The sequence below is a fragment of the Triturus cristatus genome, chromosome 1_2 (genome assembly GCF_964204655.1).
Source record: "Triturus cristatus chromosome 1_2, aTriCri1.1, whole genome shotgun sequence".
Lineage (NCBI taxonomy): Eukaryota > Metazoa > Chordata > Amphibia > Caudata > Salamandridae > Triturus > Triturus cristatus.
This window is the reverse complement of record NC_140580.1, coordinates 380,227,986-380,247,194: the sequence shown is the minus strand read 5'-3', so window position 1 is coordinate 380,247,194 and position 19,209 is coordinate 380,227,986. Positions and strand designations below refer to the sequence as shown.

Genomic DNA, 19,209 nt, shown 5'->3' with positions numbered 1-19,209 from the left:
CTTTCAGTTAAATGCTCCGCTAAGAGAGAATATGGCAGGCCCGCGAGGTTCGGATGGTTTAGCAGGCCCCTCAAAAGAGTCTAATCAACCATACTATTCTTTTCAAAGACCTTGCTATGACATCGGGTGGGTGGGGCAGCTTGTCTAACTTGAAGAAGTACATGAGCGAAGAGAGAGCACAGAGGCGGAGGTGGGGGGTTGGGTGACCAGAAGCAATATTATGATCCAAAAAAATGAATAGAAGGGGTAAAGAAACGAATAGCAGGGGTAAGGAAACAAATAAAGCACAAAGGTGGCAAGAGAACTGAGCAAAATAATTCTGCACCACATCACTTGATGAAAGTTGCCATTAAAGTGCTAGGCTTTGGAATGCAGCCTAGAGCAATGAGCAACAACCATAGCTCAATGATGGCCAATGTGAAGCAAAAGTGCAAAAAGGTCAGTAAGGACACACTATGCCTCAAAGGCCACTGAAAAGATTAGGAGCCATGGATATGGATGACAAAAAGGAAGAAAAGAACATCACTGAAAAGCTGTGCTTGCGCACCAGAGGTCACAAGCAAATATTCTTTAATGAACATACTCTGCATCTTCAACTTCCTCAGATCCCAACGGTTTGGAGTCCATGAAAAGCGAGACTTTGCTTGAAGACATCTTGGAATCTATTGTGGCATGGGTGGCGATGAGGCCTTGAACCAGCTCATGGGAAGGTTTCTTCGCACGCTGAAATAGTTAGGCAATATTATTATTTTTTTGTTAAATCAAGGAAGAGATACTTTAAGAAAACATTTTTAAATTTGACCCCAACATTCTTTTTTGGCCCTTTCAAAACTTTTTTTAAACTGTACCCATTGTTCATGAGTGTAAAGGGGTGCTTGCAAGCCCAGTTTATATTTTCAACTTTTTTTGTGCCAATATCTTATTAATATTTATTTTATGTTTTCAAAGTCCAGTTTTACCAAAACCCACTTTTCTTATAACACTAGTATACACTTTGTAAAACTAACCACTGTGTATAAACTGACATCAATATATAACCAATAAGCAAATAAACAGCAGGAGAAAAGCTACAAAGACTAGGTTTCTAGGTTTCAAAGTTATGTGACTGTTTCACAGAGTCCTCTAAAAACAAAGCTTTTCTCTGGTGAAATGTGCTTCCCAGATGATGAAGGATACTCATAATGTATTTTAACTTGGGAGCATTGAATTAGCTAGTGCATGCCTTGATGTGTACTATTCCTGGCATACATCCGTTTGCGTTTTACAGAATCGAGGCTTTCAGTGAGTGTGGAAAATCATGATGCATCTCGAGTGTATTTCTGAGGGTGCCTCCGCGTATTCAAATAATTCAATTCAATGCAATCCAGTGACTGCAGAAAAAATGTCACATGCAGTGGTTTGTGGCTAATAGCTCTACTAGTGTTAACAGTAATCAGTTATTCACTCATTCATACATATATAATCTCATTATAACCTAATTCCACATCAATGCCCCTTGATGAGACACAGTATGCGTAGACAAACTTTCTCCTCACCATTTCTTCTTGTTGCGCATGGTTTGCTCCAAGGTCAATGTATACAGCATCCTTGTCATACACCACTCCACCAACTCCTGATAGCGGGGCATAGATCAGCTTCTCCTTTTCTGAAAGGGAGCGCTTCTTCTGCTGGTCAGGGAGGGGGCACGGGTCAGGGAGAAAACTGACATCACTGACCGAGAAATCTCCCACTCCTACGAAACAGAAGGAGGACTTATTTCATAAAATCAGACTACTAAAAGGTCCAGGGACAATCATAGTTCAACAATGGAATTAGGTAAGCAAATGTAAAGCCGGAGACTAAAGGGTGTATGTAGGTTACTATTGAGCTTCAATTACAATGGTGGTTAGTGATGGGGGGGATTTCTATGTTGCATTGGCAACATGCCCGCAATCCACAAAAGGCTCTGCTACCCAGGGCACATAAAACCAGTGACAGAGAAGTTCAAAACTTTTGCTTACCAGGAATATGGACTTGTGTCTTGTTCTTCAGGTATGCACCCCGGAGGTAGCCATACAAAGACACCTTTCGGTCACACTTTCCATTGGATCGGATGTCCTCTGGATCTGTCAGATCTTCCATTCTGAAAGAAAGGCAGCAAATGAGATGAGAACTTCAATCACTACATTATTTCCAGAATGGAGAACTCCCATGGAAAAAGTATAACTCAAAACAATCAATGGCATGCTTGAATGCAGCAAGGCACTTAAGCTTAAAGGGGCATGAAACCATTCACAAGCTTAATATTCTCACACGTGGAAATAAATAGTTAATTGCAAGTTTAAACTGCTGCCTAAAACTCAAACCAATCAAAAGGCTGAGTTCAGTTCTATGACACATTTATAAAATGAATACCAGTGCTTAAAGTGTATCAAGAGTTGAATCTGCATAAAACCACCTCTTTGTTTATCCACTACATGAGAATAAAAGGGTTGGGGTAACTGGTTTGCAAATCTCCACATAAGGAACTGACCTTGTGTCTGCAATCTTATAATGCAACAATGGCTTGAAGAGCTCTAATGCACACCTTAGCTGCAAGTAGGGGTATTGTATTTTGAAACTGGTGATGGAAACTAGGAAAGCTTAAAAGAAAGAACAAAGCCTTTCCTCCTCTAGAAAGTAAAAGGAGAGGACTAAAGAATGTTTCTCATTTACATCTTTTAAAGAAGAGACTCAGTAAAGTTTGTATCTCCTACTGAATGTACAATATCAATATAGCCACAACGCACTTTTTGAGGCGTCGTACATAAACTACACTTGGCTATGAAAAGATAGTCCCCTCTAAAATGGAACGTCTTTGTTTTGTATAGTGTTTTCATGACATCCATGTGTGTTTTTCTAACAAAGCTTTAGGCCCGGCTGAACAGTATGGAGATTGAAAAGTCACCTAGCCTGATTTAACCCTCCTCGCCGTCTAATGAAGGGATGGTTAGCAATTATTAGGGCTTTGAATCAGAGAAAGAAAATAGGAGTCTCAACCAATTGTTCTTACCTGTCCGCTAAGACATAAGGGTGAGACATCTGCCATACGAGAGGGCGGAATTTCATTACAGAGATGAAGCGGCCAAGGTTGCGGATCTCCTGTTTCTGGTACTCTCCATAAACCATTCCAGAGAGGTAGAACAGCTTGGCCCCCTTGGAAGAAGCAAAAATATAAACACTGAGAAACCAATTAGGAGGCTAAAAGCATTACATGTTTAACTCTGGACCAAAGCAGCTCAAGCTTCTTGAGATATATGGTACAGAATGGTTTGACATTGGCATGTAAATAGAGACATATAAACATCACACCACATATCAGAATGTAATCAATGGCTCAAGCTGTGGTGACTACTAGACCTGGTCGATAGGACTTCCCCTGTACAGAGACACTACAGAACATTCAGTTAGTCACCTACAGTATTTAAACGGTACATTTTTTTTACCTATATTTTGTTCCATTTTTATTCAGTTCTTTTCGTTTCCAGTTTTGATTTTCGTCCAGAGACTAAAATGATGGAGTTTCTGAGGCCTATTATAACTATATGTTTCTTCCTCATCTGTGGGATTTATTGCTTTCACTGACTAAGGATAGCTCCCTCATGAATGCCACATTCTCGTGGCTTGTATAAAAGCTATGGCACAGCTTCACTGTAAAACCTTCCTCTGTGGTGGCTGTTTCAGCAGCAACAGAACCAGAACAAAACACAAATAACAAAAACTAAAATTCAGGGGATAGTGTAGAGAGGAATCGACCTACATATAGTACAAATAAACTATAATGGTGAAAAAGCTCTCTAATATACAAACTAAAGTCCTTATTACTCCTGTAAAAAATATTCTAAGTATTTTATTATTTACACACTAACTACCAAAACAGATACTACAGTGCAACGTTTTCAAAAGTAGATGACATTCAGACATTATACAGCTATATAGTTCAAGAACTTGGCCTTATCATCAAGAAGGGAACAAACTGTGATCGGAAGGAGTGATAACTGGATTTTTGATAAGGTCCGGAACATCTCAAAACAAATCTTGAAAGTTTGAATATTTCTAAGCACTTATAACTTTATTTTAAGAGTAAAGCAATATGATCACTTTGGAAAATTTGCAAAGCACAATTGCCAGTAGGGATCAAATATATTTAAAAAATAAAGAATAGAGCAGAAGCCTTTTTGGAAAGTGCTCATTTTTGGGAGCAAATATGTCATTGGATTCATTGTATCTTAAGGTTCAGCCCCAAGCATGTTCAAACAATGTTATGCGGGCCTGTAAAATGCAAGAAAGTAATAGGCTGAAAAAACAAAGACTCCCAATAGAGAGTGTCATTGGAATAGGGACAAGTAGTACTGAAAACCAAGCCTTTGCGTAGCAAATGGGTCTCATCTTTACCAACCTTTTCACTGGCCGAGCCAAGCGTACTGATGTGTAAATGTGCCTGCATTACTATGCATAAGTGCGCATGAGTCATGATGCTGCAGAATCCATTTGGTTTACTTTAAATATCCCTTTCCAAGATGGCACAGCCTATCTTGGAGCGCTATATTGGAAATATAAAAAGTGCATAGAAATGCATGATCTAGAAAGGATGGGCCGACAAGCATATTGCATCTGCCGGGCTCTTCAAAATTAAAGAAGGAAAATAAAATGAGAGGGGCAGGGGTGTAATGGGGACGTTTGGGACACAGGGGAGATGCAGGGGAAGCAACAGAATGGCACTAAGTTGTACAGCATGGAGAAACTTAGTAGTGGCCAGGTACGGGGAAAGTTATATTTAAAAAAAGGGACTGGAGTTGCTGGGTAGCGACAGATGAGCTGAGTGAGAAAGCAATATAACGCGGAGACATGGCTGTGTGGTGGAAATCAGCATGTTAAGTTTAAAAAAACACGCATTCCAGTGTAGTGCTAAAAGGAAGACAAAAAAGTAGTTCCCTGAATGTTAGTAGTGAAAGTATCCAATTCATCCAATCAAAAGGATGGTAATGAACTCATGCTATAGAGGGAGACAAACAAAATACTAGTCAGGCAATCCATCAAATAACAAGTGAGCGTACACAATTGACAAGAAAGCCAACCAATCACGATCAATGGGCTGAACTAAAGCACACTCCAGATAATGCATAAAAAGTCTTTCAACAAAAGACAACTAAAGAGGTCTGTATGCAAGAGCTAGAAATGGTATAAGACCTGCCATTCTATCTTTAGCTCATTGCATTTAGGCAATAAAAGTAGTAAACTATCAGCTCTAGGGCCCACCTAAATAATTCACACACACATTTATGCAACCATAAAATAACTACACGAGCTGCTACTAGAAGCAAGACTCCTATAAACAACTGAAAGCACTTTATCAAAACTATTCACTTGAGAAGGTCAATAAGATTAAAAGGCGTATCTAGAAAGGCAGCCTAGGCACCTTAACACTCTTGCAGCCTTGCATTAGCAAAGATAACCAACCAGTAGCTTTTAAGAGCCTCTTGTTCACTACTCAGTAGACCACCACATTTACAATTTCAACTTCAGAACATTAAAACTCTGAAAATGCAACGACTGCTCCACCGCCTTTCAGCAAGTAATGTCTGTATGATTTTTGCCAATGGCATATAAACAAATACGATGATGATCATTAGCCAACCTGGTAGACTTCTGTCCAGAACCGGTGCTTCAGTTTTTTCTTGATCTTTCGCAGCTGCTTGTTGTTCCTGAATGTGTCCAGGTGGGTGAGAACACCCATGATTTTGGGGAAGCCATGAACCTGGCAAATGTTCAGAAATTCAAAGGTTTCCATTTCAAATCCAAAGCTGGCATCAATCAGCATTAAGACCTGTTGAGGACAAAGATTTATTAAAGGTGTTAAATGTCCTTTTCTTAGGGCACAGTACAATGGTCAATAGCAGGCTCCCATTTGCCACTATCTTTTCCATTAAGAGGCATTTAATGCAGCAGCGACAACAACAACCACCCCCCAGACTCTGTGGCTGACTGGTCTGAAGTCTGCATACCATTAAATCAGTACAATACTATATTTCTTGTAACGCCACAGATGGCAATCACACGTGAAGGCAGTCAGATCTAGTCTGGAGCCATTCCCTTTTTCCTGTATTAGAAACATCATCACTAAACAAAATGTCAGTGTATAGGTACGATAAAGAAATGATGCAGAATGTCACTGTTAAAGTATATGGGATTTGAGTGAGTTAAAGATATCCCTTCCATTATCAACACTATATGGATTGACCTTTTGTGAAGCTCTACTCACTCAAAGTGATATAGAAAACCAACTCCACTTCCAGATTTTGACACAAAATCCAGACTGACCCTTGAAAGCCAGCTAAGCTCTGTTAAACTATGGTGTTCGCAATTACCCAAAAACCAAAGGAAATGATGGACGGAGTGTTGAACATTGCAAGCACTCACCCCCAGTCAACCGATCTGGGTTTAATCCATCACCGTTCTTTAGCCCACTCTGCCACCCCAGTTCAGACATGGCAATATGCAAATCAGTCTGACCCTGTGCCTCATGGGAACAGTCCAGCCCAAACTGCCAAGCCATGTCTTCCCTGGACCGGAAACACGCTTCCTAGGACCGGTTTCTAGCATTTCAGCCGTCTTCAGCCAGGCTTGCTTGAATCCAGTAGCAAAGTGAGCAAGGGACTCACGTCTGAGCATACCCTGCCAACTTATGGCGAACAAAGCAAAAACCAAAGGAAATGATGGACGGAGTGTTGAACATTGCAAGCACTCACCCCCAGTCAACCAATCTGGGTTTAATCCATCACCGTTCTTTAGCCCACTCTGCCACCCCAGTTCAGACATGGCAATATGCAAATCAGTCTGACCCTGTGCCTCATGGGAACAGTCCAGCCCAAACTGCCAAGCCATGTCTTCCCTGGACCGGAAACACGCTTCCTAGGACCGGTTTCTAGCATTTCAGCCGTCTTCAGCCAGGCTTGCTTGAATCCAGTGGCAAAGTGAGCAAGGGACTCACGTCTGAGCATACCCTGCCAACTTATGGCAAACAAAGCAAAAACCAAAGGAAATGATGGACGGAGTGTTGAACATTGCAAGCACTCACCCCCAGTCAACCGATCTGGGTTTAATCCATCACCGTTCTTTAGCCCACTCTGCCACCCCAGTTCAGACATGGCAATATGCAAATCAGTCTGACCCTGTGCCTCATGGGAACAGTCCAGCCCAAACTGCCAAGCCATGTCTTCCCTGGACCGGAAACACGCTTCCTAGGACCGGTTTCTAGCATTTCAGCCGTCTTCAGCCAGGCTTGCTTGAATCCAGTGGCAAAGTGAGCAAGGGACTCACGTCTGAGCATACCCTGCCAACTTATGGCGAACAAAGCAAAAACCAAAGGAAATGATGGACGGAGTGTTGAACATTGCAAGCACTCACCCCCAGTCAACCGATCTGGGTTTAATCCATCACCGTTCTTTAGCCCACTCTGCCACCCCAGTTCAGACATGGCAATATGCAAATCAGTCTGACCCTGTGCCTCATGGGAACAGTCCAGCCCAAACTGCCAAGCCATGTCTTCCCTGGACCGGAAACACGCTTCCTAGGACCGGTTTCTAGCATTTCAGCCGTCTTCAGCCAGGCTTGCTTGAATCCAGTGGCAAAGTGAGCAAGGGACTCACGTCTGAGCATACCCTGCCAACTTATGGCGAACAAAGCAAAAACCAAAGGAAATGATGGACGGAGTGTTGAACATTGCAAGCACTCACCCCCAGTCAACCGATCTGGGTTTAATCCATCACCGTTCTTTAGCCCACTCTGCCACCCCAGTTCAGACATGGCAATATGCAAATCAGTCTGACCCTGTGCCTCATGGGAACAGTCCAGCCCAAACTGCCAAGCCATGTCTTCCCTGGACCGGAAACACGCTTCCTAGGACCGGTTTCTAGCATTTCAGCCGTCTTCAGCCAGGCTTGCTTGAATCCAGTGGCAAAGTGAGCAAGGGACTCACGTCTGAGCATACCCTGCCAACTTATGGCGAACAAAGCAAAAACCAAAGACGTGAGTCCCTTGCTCACTTTGCCACTGGATTCAAGCAAGCCTGGCTGAAGACGGCTGAAATGCCAGAAACCGGTCCTAGGATGCTTGTTTCCGGTCCAGGGAAGACATGGCTTGGCAGTTCGGGCTGGACTGTTCCCATGAGGCACAGGGTCAGACTGATTTGCATATGGCCATGTCTGAACTGGGGTGGCAGAGTGGGCTAAAGAACAGTGATGGATTAAACCCAGATCAGTTGACTGGGGGTGAGTGTTTGCAATGTTCAACACTCCGTCCATCATTTCCTTTGGTTTTTGCTTTGTTCGCAATTACCCACCAGAAGTGCTTTCCTGGTCAAAACAAGAATACTTTTCCTTCTTCCTTTTAGTTTGTTCCCCATGTGCAATCTGCCCCTCGTTTCCATTCAAGAATAGATTAGTAGGCAGTACTCAAATAGAGAATGAAAAAGAGGAACTTAATTTTTCATTAATATTATAAAAAGGGTGATAACCACTGGTTCACTCTCTTTTTCCAGTCCACTAAAAATAAACTTATACATAGGGACGGAAATTAATTGGTTGCTCTCAAACTGTAGTTCCCATGATAACAATATGTGACAGTTCTGGGCTAGTGGACAACAGTGATATCTAAAAGTATGACTTGGTTCACCACATACTGCACCTTAGCTAACAAATCACAAACAGAATCACCTCACTTATCACAAGCATTTAGACCTCACATATGATCTATTGACAGCTGCACTGAAACCCACTCCTTTCCCACAAGCAAAAAAAACTACCCTTTTTGGCAATCTTACCAAGTCAGCTACTTTGGCCAAATCAATCATCGTGTTGATGTCGCATCCACACTCGATAATCGTCAAGCGGCGCTTTTTGCCTAGAAGAAAAGCAATGACTTGAGAATTATTGCCAATTTTCCTTCAAAGATTTGTTATATTGAGAATCAGGTACCTTAAGAACTGGGGAAATAGAAGAATTCCACTGCTGGCTTCTGTGAGGCCTGGATGTGAACAATGCATATTTATGAAAGACAGTCTGACTCCTTCTATGAAGTTAACAAAAATTATCATAGAAGTGGAAAGCTCCTAAACGGTACATTCTTCATACTGGACGACTGTCAATATATAGTGAAAATATTCTGGAAGCGGTTCAGCCGAAAGGACAAACCAAGTAGCCAAACCAGCTAGATGCAACAAATGTGTATTGGGAGTAAGAAAAATCTCAGAAGCCAAACTTGCCTTTCACCTCTGAAAAGCTTTAGAGGTGGCAATTTGCCACACTGTGAAATGTACTTGTACCACTCTAAAGCCCCAAGTAACCCCCTTTGAACTACATTCAAGAAGTGCTTTAAGGCCAGACTTCTCAACAGGCCAATTACTAGATCATCTTAAGAGGTCTTTACTTTTCCCATCATGTTATGCCATCCACCTACAGAAAATTAACGAATAAAAACTATTCAAGCAATACCAGACAAAACAGGAAGCAAGGAGTATTTGCTAGTATATTCAAAATTGCCCTCAAAACATACCACTGACTCTCCATACCATGGACTATGAAGAACACAGTAAATTCTAGGTCTAAGACTAATACAGCTCCCATGCACCTGACCAAGGCCTGCACTGTGAAAAAGCTGCTATAAACTCATTTATTGAATGACCATTATCTGGTCTCGGATCATAAACCTACTAGAGGGGAGAGTTCAGAAATTGCACTTCAGAGGACGACTGCTACTGTTAAAAGGACATGAATGCTGCAACATACCTGTTCCTGAAACAAGAAATTAGCACAATAACTAAATGCCCAAGAAACTACTTATGACTACCAATTTCCTGCAGGTTTTCAAGTAGCACCCACTTTCAACTAACTAGATAGCATGAAACAACCTGCACTTGTGTATTTACTTTTCACAAATGTCACCTTGTGTGTAAAATGACAGCAATACTCTATACAAAAAAAACAAATCACATTCGGCACTCTGTAGCAGCTTCAGTAGCACCTGAACATACGAAAACGAGATGTATATGCTAACTAGTAAAGGAGAAAGAAGCAGTTGCCTGAAATGAGTAGGGGTAAACACTGAAATAAAATGTAGCTAGCACTGAATTCAACAATAGTAAAGACAAACGTTGCTAATATTTTAAGTGGCTGTTAGGTCCCTCGACTTGTATCATTAGATCTTCTGACACTGTATGGGTTTACAAAGAGCACTTGGCTACGATAGTGATGATTTCAACAATGCATATGAACAACACCAACAAGAGCCACTGCAACAATCCAGCAAGCTATGTGCCCCAGTGTGTGCAAGTATGCAAACGGAAGCATGATGGGACATTTGTAGGACACCAGAGACAAATGAGAAGAAAAGGGTGAGATTATAAAAAACAAAGTTAAAATCTGGATGTAGACTTGAGCTGAATATCAGAAGATCCCATCCTGAATGGTCTCGTACCCAAGCATTGCAACATAGCCATCTCGTGTCTTTCTTTTAACAAATATGCTTAAAATAGTTCATACCAGATACAGAGAATGAAGAACTGGTAGCTAACTAGGACATCCATCAAGAAGCATAAAAGAAGAATAAATGATACAAAGGTCTACATCTATAATGTGTGTTTTAGGTTTATGTAAAGATCTTATACTTGTAGAACTTCTTCAAGCCAAATACACATTAACTACAAAATGACAGAACTTTACTTTTGCTTCACTTCATGAAGTGTACTCACCAGACACAATTGTTACTGGTCCCCTGATCTCAGTCAGCTTTTGCTTGGTGAAATTACGCACAAGACATTGTATCAGGGTACTCTTTCCTACTTTCGGTGGGCCTACAACAACGACCACAACCGGAGGTGGCTCTAAAGGGGTGCGATCGACCACAGGGATATGATGTTTTTTAGTCTTCAGATCCTGAGTTCTAGAGGTACAGAAAAAAAAGAGAAAAGTGACAGTTATTTTGGAGTTACAAATAATCCTTCTAAGTTAAAGTTGTTGCAATTAAACAGAAAGCCAAGCATGAGCTCGTCAACAAATTCCAAGAGACAAAAGAGTTAACAGCTAATAAAAAAATATGACCCACAACACATCTGAACTAGCTGCACATCAAAAAGTCAGCCATGAACAGTTGTTATCTGGAAGCGTGAACAGCTTGTAATATAATACCAAATTCCTGTTTCTCCCACCTTTGCCAAGTTATTGCACACAATCCAGGACATTTTTCTAGCAATGGAGGCGTGTTGACTATACACCTCAGTCCAAAGGTTACGTTCAAGTTGAACGCCTTCTCCCAGGATCCCTTGGAAGGGCCATGAGATGGTAACAAAAATTCAGAAGAGTCTGCTCTTCTGTCCAACGTGGACCAGCGGTTAGTATGCCATGCACTGCCCCGATCACATTGGATGAGACCCACCAATGAGGGTAAACACAAATGAGCACAATAATAACGGAATGGGTGACAGCTAACGCACTCATCGTCCGGTGTCAGTGACTGCAGTTACACATTGTTAGAGTATCTGCCCTCTTCACAGGGATCACAATATTCAATGAGGCAAAGGACCCTGCACTCCTTTTATACATTTAAAACAATAGGAATCCCTTTTAAATCTTTTTGTTTCACAATAACTTTTACTGTCTCTTCGATTTAATTTTTTTCCAGCACAAACTCTCGGGAACGTCTCCTAGACAATTGTGACATTTTCATTTCATCCGCTTTTCTAGATTTTACCAAGATATTCTTTTATATGAAGGGAAGAACTTTTAGGGAGATTTGAATGAGTTTTTCTTGCTTTCGGGCATTTAAACTAAGTATAACGGATTCGGCAATAGTCAAATCTGTTACTGACTATTCCAAACAGTAAAAACATGGTACTGGTTGTTAGAAGTGCTTTACAACCCTCCAATGGTTAGTTTGGGTTCTGCTAAAGCAAAACCAAGAAAACGTTTAAATTAACCTAAGCTCAAGCCATATTCAGAAACACCCTACATCAGCTCTAGTTGAACTCTATACTGACCCTACATCAGCTCTTGCTGAAAAATACTGATCCTCAGCGCAACCTCTCCCTTTAAAGTTCCACTGAGTCAGAACTGCCCCTGTTACCCTGGATCATCTCCCAGTCTTATGTCCCCAGCTATTTTCTGAGCTGTTGGTCCGAGTTAAATCTGGATCACCCAACGACTGTTGTCCCCCTCACATCTTGAAAGAGGTCTTGTCTGCCCTCTCTCATGTTGTACTTCCTCTTTTAAATTAATCCCTAACCCAGGGCATGGTCCCCTCTGCCTTTAAGAATGCAATAGTGGTCCCACTATTAAAAAAATCTGGAGCTGATCCTCGCATTCTCTCCAATTATCGTCCCATTTCTTTGCTTCCCTTTCTGGCAAAGATCCTTGAGGCCCACGTTACCAAGTCCCTCTCGAATTTTATCGAACAAACTAACTACCTTGAACCCAACCAAGCCGGATTTCGTCCTGCTCATTCCACTGAGACGGTTATCCTCAGTGTACTAGATACACTGCGAGATAATGCGGATAAAGGCATTAGTCAGGCCCTCATCCTTTCGGATCTGTTGGCCGCGTTCGACACGGTGGATCATCACATCTTATTATCCCATGTCGAACAAGCAGGTATACAAGGTCCTGCTTACAACTGGATCAAATCTTTCCTTCAAGATAGAACGCAGGCAGTCCGGCTAGGAACTTTCACCGTCCCTAGGTTGGAAGAGGAGAAAGTTCCTCACTTTCTCCTCTACTATTTAATATTTATCTTAGACCCCTTATCAGTTCTTTAAAAAACTTGAAGGTCACAACTTTTAATTACGCTGATGACCTTAAACTTATTTTTACACTGGATGGGCCCAACTCAGCAGCTGAATTCCAATCCACCTTGCTACACATCCAGCGCTGGATGTATGTTAACCATCTTAAACTCAATCCTGGCAAGACTGAGTTAATCTTGCCGGGGACCAGCGCTGCCATGTGGGGCCCTCATTTTTGGCCTGCGGACCTTGGCCCGCCTCCCTCCTCTTCTCCCTCTGTAAAAAGCCTAGGAGTGGTTTTGAACGCCGACCTTTCACTTAGGGGACAAGTGGGGTCGGTAGTCTCCTCCTGTATCTTTCAGCTGCGGAAACTCAAAAAAATTGCCCATCTACTCACCAACTCAGCTCTTACTCTGGCAGTGATGGCCCTCGTACTTTCGCGTCTCGACTTTAGTAATTCCATCTATTTCGGCTTGCCTATGCTCCTTCTCAAACGTCTCCAAATGGTACAGAACCAGGCAGCCAGACTGATACTTAGGCAACCCAAATGGCATTCTGCCAGCCCTCTTTTGGCGAAACTACATTGGCTCCCTATTGCACAACGCGCAGCTTTTAAGATTGGCTGCCTCCTTTTTAAAGCACTGCACTGCAAGAGCCCTAAGTTTCTTAGCAACCTAATCACAAAATACATACCTCGCCGCCCCCTTCGGTCTGGTCACCTTATGCTTTTAGCTACCCCGGCCATTAAAAGGAAACGCCAGGGAGGGCGTAGCTTTTCATATCTCGCCCCTGGCCTCTGGAACTCGCTGCCCTTGGACATCCGAAGGCAGGTAAATCTTCTGAGCTTCAGAAAGGCTCTGAAAACACATCTGTTTGCACCTCCATACAATTAGTTCACCTGCTGCAGTTATCCGAGACACTCCTGCGCCATGAAACCTCCGGGTGTGCGTGTGCTTTATAAATTTTTCCTAACATAACATAACATACCTGTGGAAAGTCCTTGCCATGCGCACAGCGGAGTGTACAGCAAAGGCCCTAGGATTCCTCTTCCGTGCATCTTCTTCGTCCCCCAGTCCAAGGTCTGCATGATGCTTTTTCTTCTTCTTCTCAGCCTTCGGCCCACTATGCTTCTTACGATGCTTCCTTTGATCTTTTTCCTCCATGTTTGGGGGTTTGTAACACTTTGTTCTATTAAACGTTAAAAAAAGTAGGATACATTTGTACCTTGAACATTTACATACCACATATCAAATCTAAGCAGGTTTTTCTTAAATCTCTTCTCTCAACTCACTGGAGTACTAAAAATTAGAACATGTTTTCAAACAGTAACTAATGTCAGTTTTAAAGCGCAAGTAGGAGTCAGAACTTGACCACATCCCTCCATACTTCCAATTCCCATATGTAGCTCCCTGTGTTTCAGCCTCCTAAGCTCCGGTCCATCCTGTCCAGATGTCCTGCAAGTAATTCTCTCTCCATTCTAGCTTTCAAAATTAATCTAAACTTGCAGTGGCACTGCTGCAAATAACGCAAGTCTCTCCATTCCCCACTCCTATCCCTATGCATGCTGTTACACTGACCACCAAAAGTGCTCTCCAGCAGGTACAAGCAAAATATATCCATATTTTGTATGTCTTACTATTGCTTACCAACCACTGCAAGTACTATCTATTTTTGTGTCATGGTCTTGTGAGTTATTTCTATCATATTAAAAATAATAAATAAAAAACATAACGTGCGTACAATTTTAAAAAAGCGCCATTAAGATTTTAAATCTCATGTAAATTGTGCATTTACCATATACTGAACAAAACAAAGTCAAACTCGACTTCTCACAGCCAGAATACAATTCATTCTCCAAACTACCATACTCTCTCACGTCCAGCGCATAATACAATATTAAATGATCTTTATAGAGTCGAAAAATGTATTCCGCACAGTCCAATCAATTAGTTCTTAAGGCTAGCAAGCTTATTCAAGGACTTCATCTGTTAGGCTTACATACATGTGCAAATTGTATTTTACCTATTATCGAACACATGTGAAAATGCATCCTACAGCTGTAATCAAAAAATAACATGATTGCAAACCACTCTAAAGAAACTGTTGATCATAAGATCTCGAACAAATTAGTCACAGATTCAGTCCAACTATATAGATTGGGAAGGAGCAGACACTACTAGATGGTTCCATTGTGTCCAAAATATTTAAAGAGCCAGAAGATGGCTTATTCCTGGCTGACAGTGAGTTCCAGTCAAAGACGGGGAATGCCGAGGTGTTGGAGCTCACAGTAAAACAGGTCTAGGGCATTTTACATTGGCGGTCTGCTGGTGAGTTCTTAAACGTGCTGTTCTGCGGTACAAATACCCTCTAATTTAATGTATACGTAAGGGTAAAAAGTTAGCATGTTTAATAGAAAATTTTTACCCTCTTGACTGCTCAGTGTGTGTTCAAATGTCTGCATTTCAGATGTTTCATAAAAACAAGTATATTAACAGCCCTCTACCTTTCTTTCCCCATTAGACGTGTATCTTGGCTATGCTACGCGCTGAAAACTCATATTATTGTATAATCGCATGTTTTTCTCCTATGTCTATACTTGGTTCCTGTAATTATGTAACCTGTAACTCGCTGATCCTCATGTAAAGCGCTCTGAAACCTCCGGGTCTAGCCAGCACTATATAAAACTTTACAAATAAAATAAAATAAATAAATCCTTACCCTAGATCTATGCACCAGCACAAATTATCAGACTACTAAACATAACTTCAGCTACAACTACCGAGCTATAGGTCCTGTAATGTCACTTAAATACCACTCACAAGAAAATTATGGTTTGTTTATTGGTAGGTTTCAGAGTGGCCTTTAAGGCACTGCTACCTGCTTTTCCCTACATAAAATAGTTGTGTCATCCTCACATGTTTTTTCTACAAGTTGAAATAAGGACGCAATCTTAAATATACTTTCCTGATCACAGTTAATCTCTAATTGTGAAAACTAACTAACTTGGGTATGTACCTTACTCCAAACACTTCATATTATCATAAAAGATTTTTCTTCATTTATTCACTGGGCTTCTTGCATAGATGGATTGCAAAACATACGGTGACTACCACCATCAAATAAGGTGGTGCCAACAGATTAACTCTATCTGCTGTGTTGAGACTGGTGTAGAATGAAGAAGACCTAATGCTGATCTATACAGCTGAGCTTGAAATCAAGTAAAGTGTCTCACCACTGTAGCACCCCCAGATTGTGGTACTGATGGAGCAAGGTTTTGTAAAGAAGAAACTTGCTCGGAAGCAATTCTCTCAAATAACATGTAACACTTTAAGTAACCTGTTTGTAAATACTAATAATTGCATTACACACATTATACAGTATCTAGGGGACGCTTGTCTATGTGTATTACTAACCAGTAACCAGAGGGTCATTAAAATGGCCGACAAAACGCTGTAATTTCACTGCGCATGCGTCTACTGCATCTACGTGGTATGATATTTTCTATGCTTGGGGGGAAACTTTTGCAGCTGCGCAATCACCTTTAAAATGGCCGATTGAAACACACACGTTAATGCGTGTTTCTGCTTAAACTAAACTTGCAAGTTCTACTAATTGCTAATGCAAAAGATATACATAAAGTAAATGGGGTTAGAGTAGAGATAGGTGGTATACAATGAATTCATTTATTTTCGTATTCTAACATGTTTTTCTCTGACTTTATTATTAGTTCGTAATTGGGCCTCAGAGGGTGACTGAAATCCCTACCCCATGTGATCTGTGCGCATGCTCCCAGAATCCTGCCCGGAACCATGAGGACATCCTTGAAACCCAGCCAAGGCCAAGCTGGGAACGATCCCATGGGAACATAACCCATCGACCCGGACAAGAGTAACAATTATAACAAAGTGTATAAATTGTATTGATCATAATATGAAATGCGGGTGGGAATAAAGCTTTGGGAAAGAAAATTCAGGGGCGGGAACATAGAACAATGGTCTTAAGAAAATATTACATTTAGTATGGTGTGAGGAACTCACCTCCTTGCCCTGTCCGATCAGAATAGGGGAAAACACGAATATTGAAACATTTGGGGGTGGTACACGAACACAGAATATTATCACTGAGGAACAGTTAGTTAACTGTCAGAGATTTCGTCAGTCAGATGAAGATCCAGACTCGACACATATGATGCCACAGACGCTGTCAGAAATGCTGTCTCAGACCCTGAAGATGCCAGAGACCCTGCTTGAAAGACCGAAATACTGATCAATAATCCAATCATCTTGAAGGGGAGGTGCGGAAGAGAACATCGAGGAGAGTAGTGCCAGAGAGGGGTGGACACTGACGTTGCACTTAGAAGAGGTCACCTTCCCGGTCTTGAACCTGTCCTGATCCTCTGTCCGCCACCTGCCCTGGTGGACTCCACCTGACCCTTTTCCAAGGAGCTGGGTTCATCTATCACCCTAGGTAAATTTAATTCTGTGGAACTGTCCATGTACCTGCTATCTCTTTTCTCCCTTTACATGTACTGTCATCATAATATGTTCTTGAGACTTATTATTGAACTAAACTTGATATTCTTTCCTAAATGAAACTCGATGTTAATATGTATTTGATCTTTGACTCACAACATTATTGACTAGCTAAAACTTTTTAAACTTTTTTGAGTCTGTGGTTATTGAAGAAAACCTTGAATGTTATTCTTTTCCTATACTACAAGCTACTAGATTCATAGACCAGAGGAAATGTATTGAAGTAGATGGGAATGGTAAGATTTGGGTAAAGATAGCAAAATCTTGCAGGTAAAACAAAATTGACTCCAGCTGGTAATCCGGAGGATCAGTACCAAATAACAGTAATGAGCTTAATTTTGCAAAATAGGCATAGCATGATGAATTAATGACGCACCAAGTTAAATTTGAGCGAACCGTACAAAGGCTTCATTACTCACCTGATTGAAACTAAAGAGGCACTCAAGTGAGAACTCTAAAGACATAGATATAGTAAGAATCATAAGCAGGTAACCTTTATAATGGTAAGAGTTGTACAGTAGACTCTCCAAGCAAAAGAAGGGGAACAATTGTTATCAAATTAAGCTTGGGTCTCTTCGCCATATACATGTTTTGCTATTTCTAGAACACAAACCTAACCAAGGAGCAACAGAGCGTGCCAAACAATTGGGATAGTTAGGAGGATATTTGGCTGGTGAATTTCCTCAAGTCAGGAATAGGACTGGCAGTGGAAGCTGGTAGGCTCTGTATGGATGAAGAAAGAGGGGTCCCCTTTGGAGATTAGTTTTCAAATGTATGCTGAAATGCAGATGGGATGATGCATGTCAGCTGAGAGACGTAGTTCCAAATTCTATGCTCACCTGGAGACGGCTTATGTTGTACCCTATGACAGGTAGCCAGGTAGAGTTTTGTAGTTTTCTTTATTAGTTCCATGTTCCAGGAAACATCAGTCTTTATTCCAATTGACAGCCTTCACTCCAGCCCTACCAGGAGCAGCATCCCTGCTGCTCAGCCAACCTCCAACTGTCCCCACTCATCCACACAGGCACCCAGGCATTCCATTCATCACAGTCAAACAAACATCCCAATACCATCTCTCACTCAGCCCAGCTGTTTAAACTATGAAATGCTTACAAGCCCCTTAGTAATTTATTTGAAATGTGTGGTCAAATTTAGAAAAACACTATGGGATATGAACACAGTTTTTGAACGTAAGATTTTTAATGTTATAATTTTTATATTTTTAAATGTTTAAGAGCACGATTGTAACAAATTTGTAATATGTATTACGTCAAGACATAATGCTGGATATGAACCTGGTTTTTAATCAATGATTTTATATCCTTCTTAATCATGTAATATCGATGTGTTATACCCACACTTGACAATATTGTGCTTTTATGATTTATGTTTTAAATCGAATAAAGCTTATTTTGAATTGAATTGAACTATGGCATTACAAATGCACATGCCAGTAGTGCCTATGAACTCCGCACTAGACCTTCCATAGATCCTGCTTGTCATCTCTCAACACTGAGCTCCGTAATCGTTACAATCCATAGAAGTCGTATACCTCTATAATGTCTCTAATGCCTTCGTGTGGTGCGACCCATACCGTGAAAACGTCACAAATGCGTTAGACTTGGCGGATGGCATCTGTTAAAAACAATCTAGTTGAGTGCGGACGCCAAACCCAAGATGGTGGAGCGCACTGTTGACACGCACCGGGAGGCTCCAGGCACGTTGCTGTCAGCCAGTGTCCTATGGCAGCCAGCAACAGTGAAGACTCCAGAACGACATAAGGGACTCTCTGCTGCTCCACGTGACACCATCAGAATGGTAAGGTGCACATGCCTTGTATAAAATGTAAACCACAACAAGAACGGTTTAACCGGGCACACAGTGGAC

General features: G+C 41.4%; 1 protein-coding gene across 1 annotated transcript in view; it reads right to left on the bottom strand.

Moving 5' to 3' along the window:
* BMS1 (BMS1 ribosome biogenesis factor) overlaps positions 1-19,209 on the bottom strand; it is a 138,185-nt gene that overhangs the window by 112,170 nt on the left and 6,806 nt on the right. The window contains exons 2-9 of the mRNA XM_085605114.1: positions 13,778-13,978; positions 10,766-10,956; positions 8,840-8,919; positions 5,657-5,845; positions 3,032-3,174; positions 2,001-2,122; positions 1,536-1,732; positions 584-723 (exon numbers count right to left, since the gene is read on the bottom strand). Of these exons, the coding sequence (XP_085461240.1) occupies positions 584-723; positions 1,536-1,732; positions 2,001-2,122; positions 3,032-3,174; positions 5,657-5,845; positions 8,840-8,919; positions 10,766-10,956; positions 13,778-13,953 (1,238 nt within the window). The 5' untranslated portion in view covers positions 13,954-13,978. The remainder of the gene's footprint in view (positions 1-583; positions 724-1,535; positions 1,733-2,000; positions 2,123-3,031; positions 3,175-5,656; positions 5,846-8,839; positions 8,920-10,765; positions 10,957-13,777; positions 13,979-19,209) is intronic.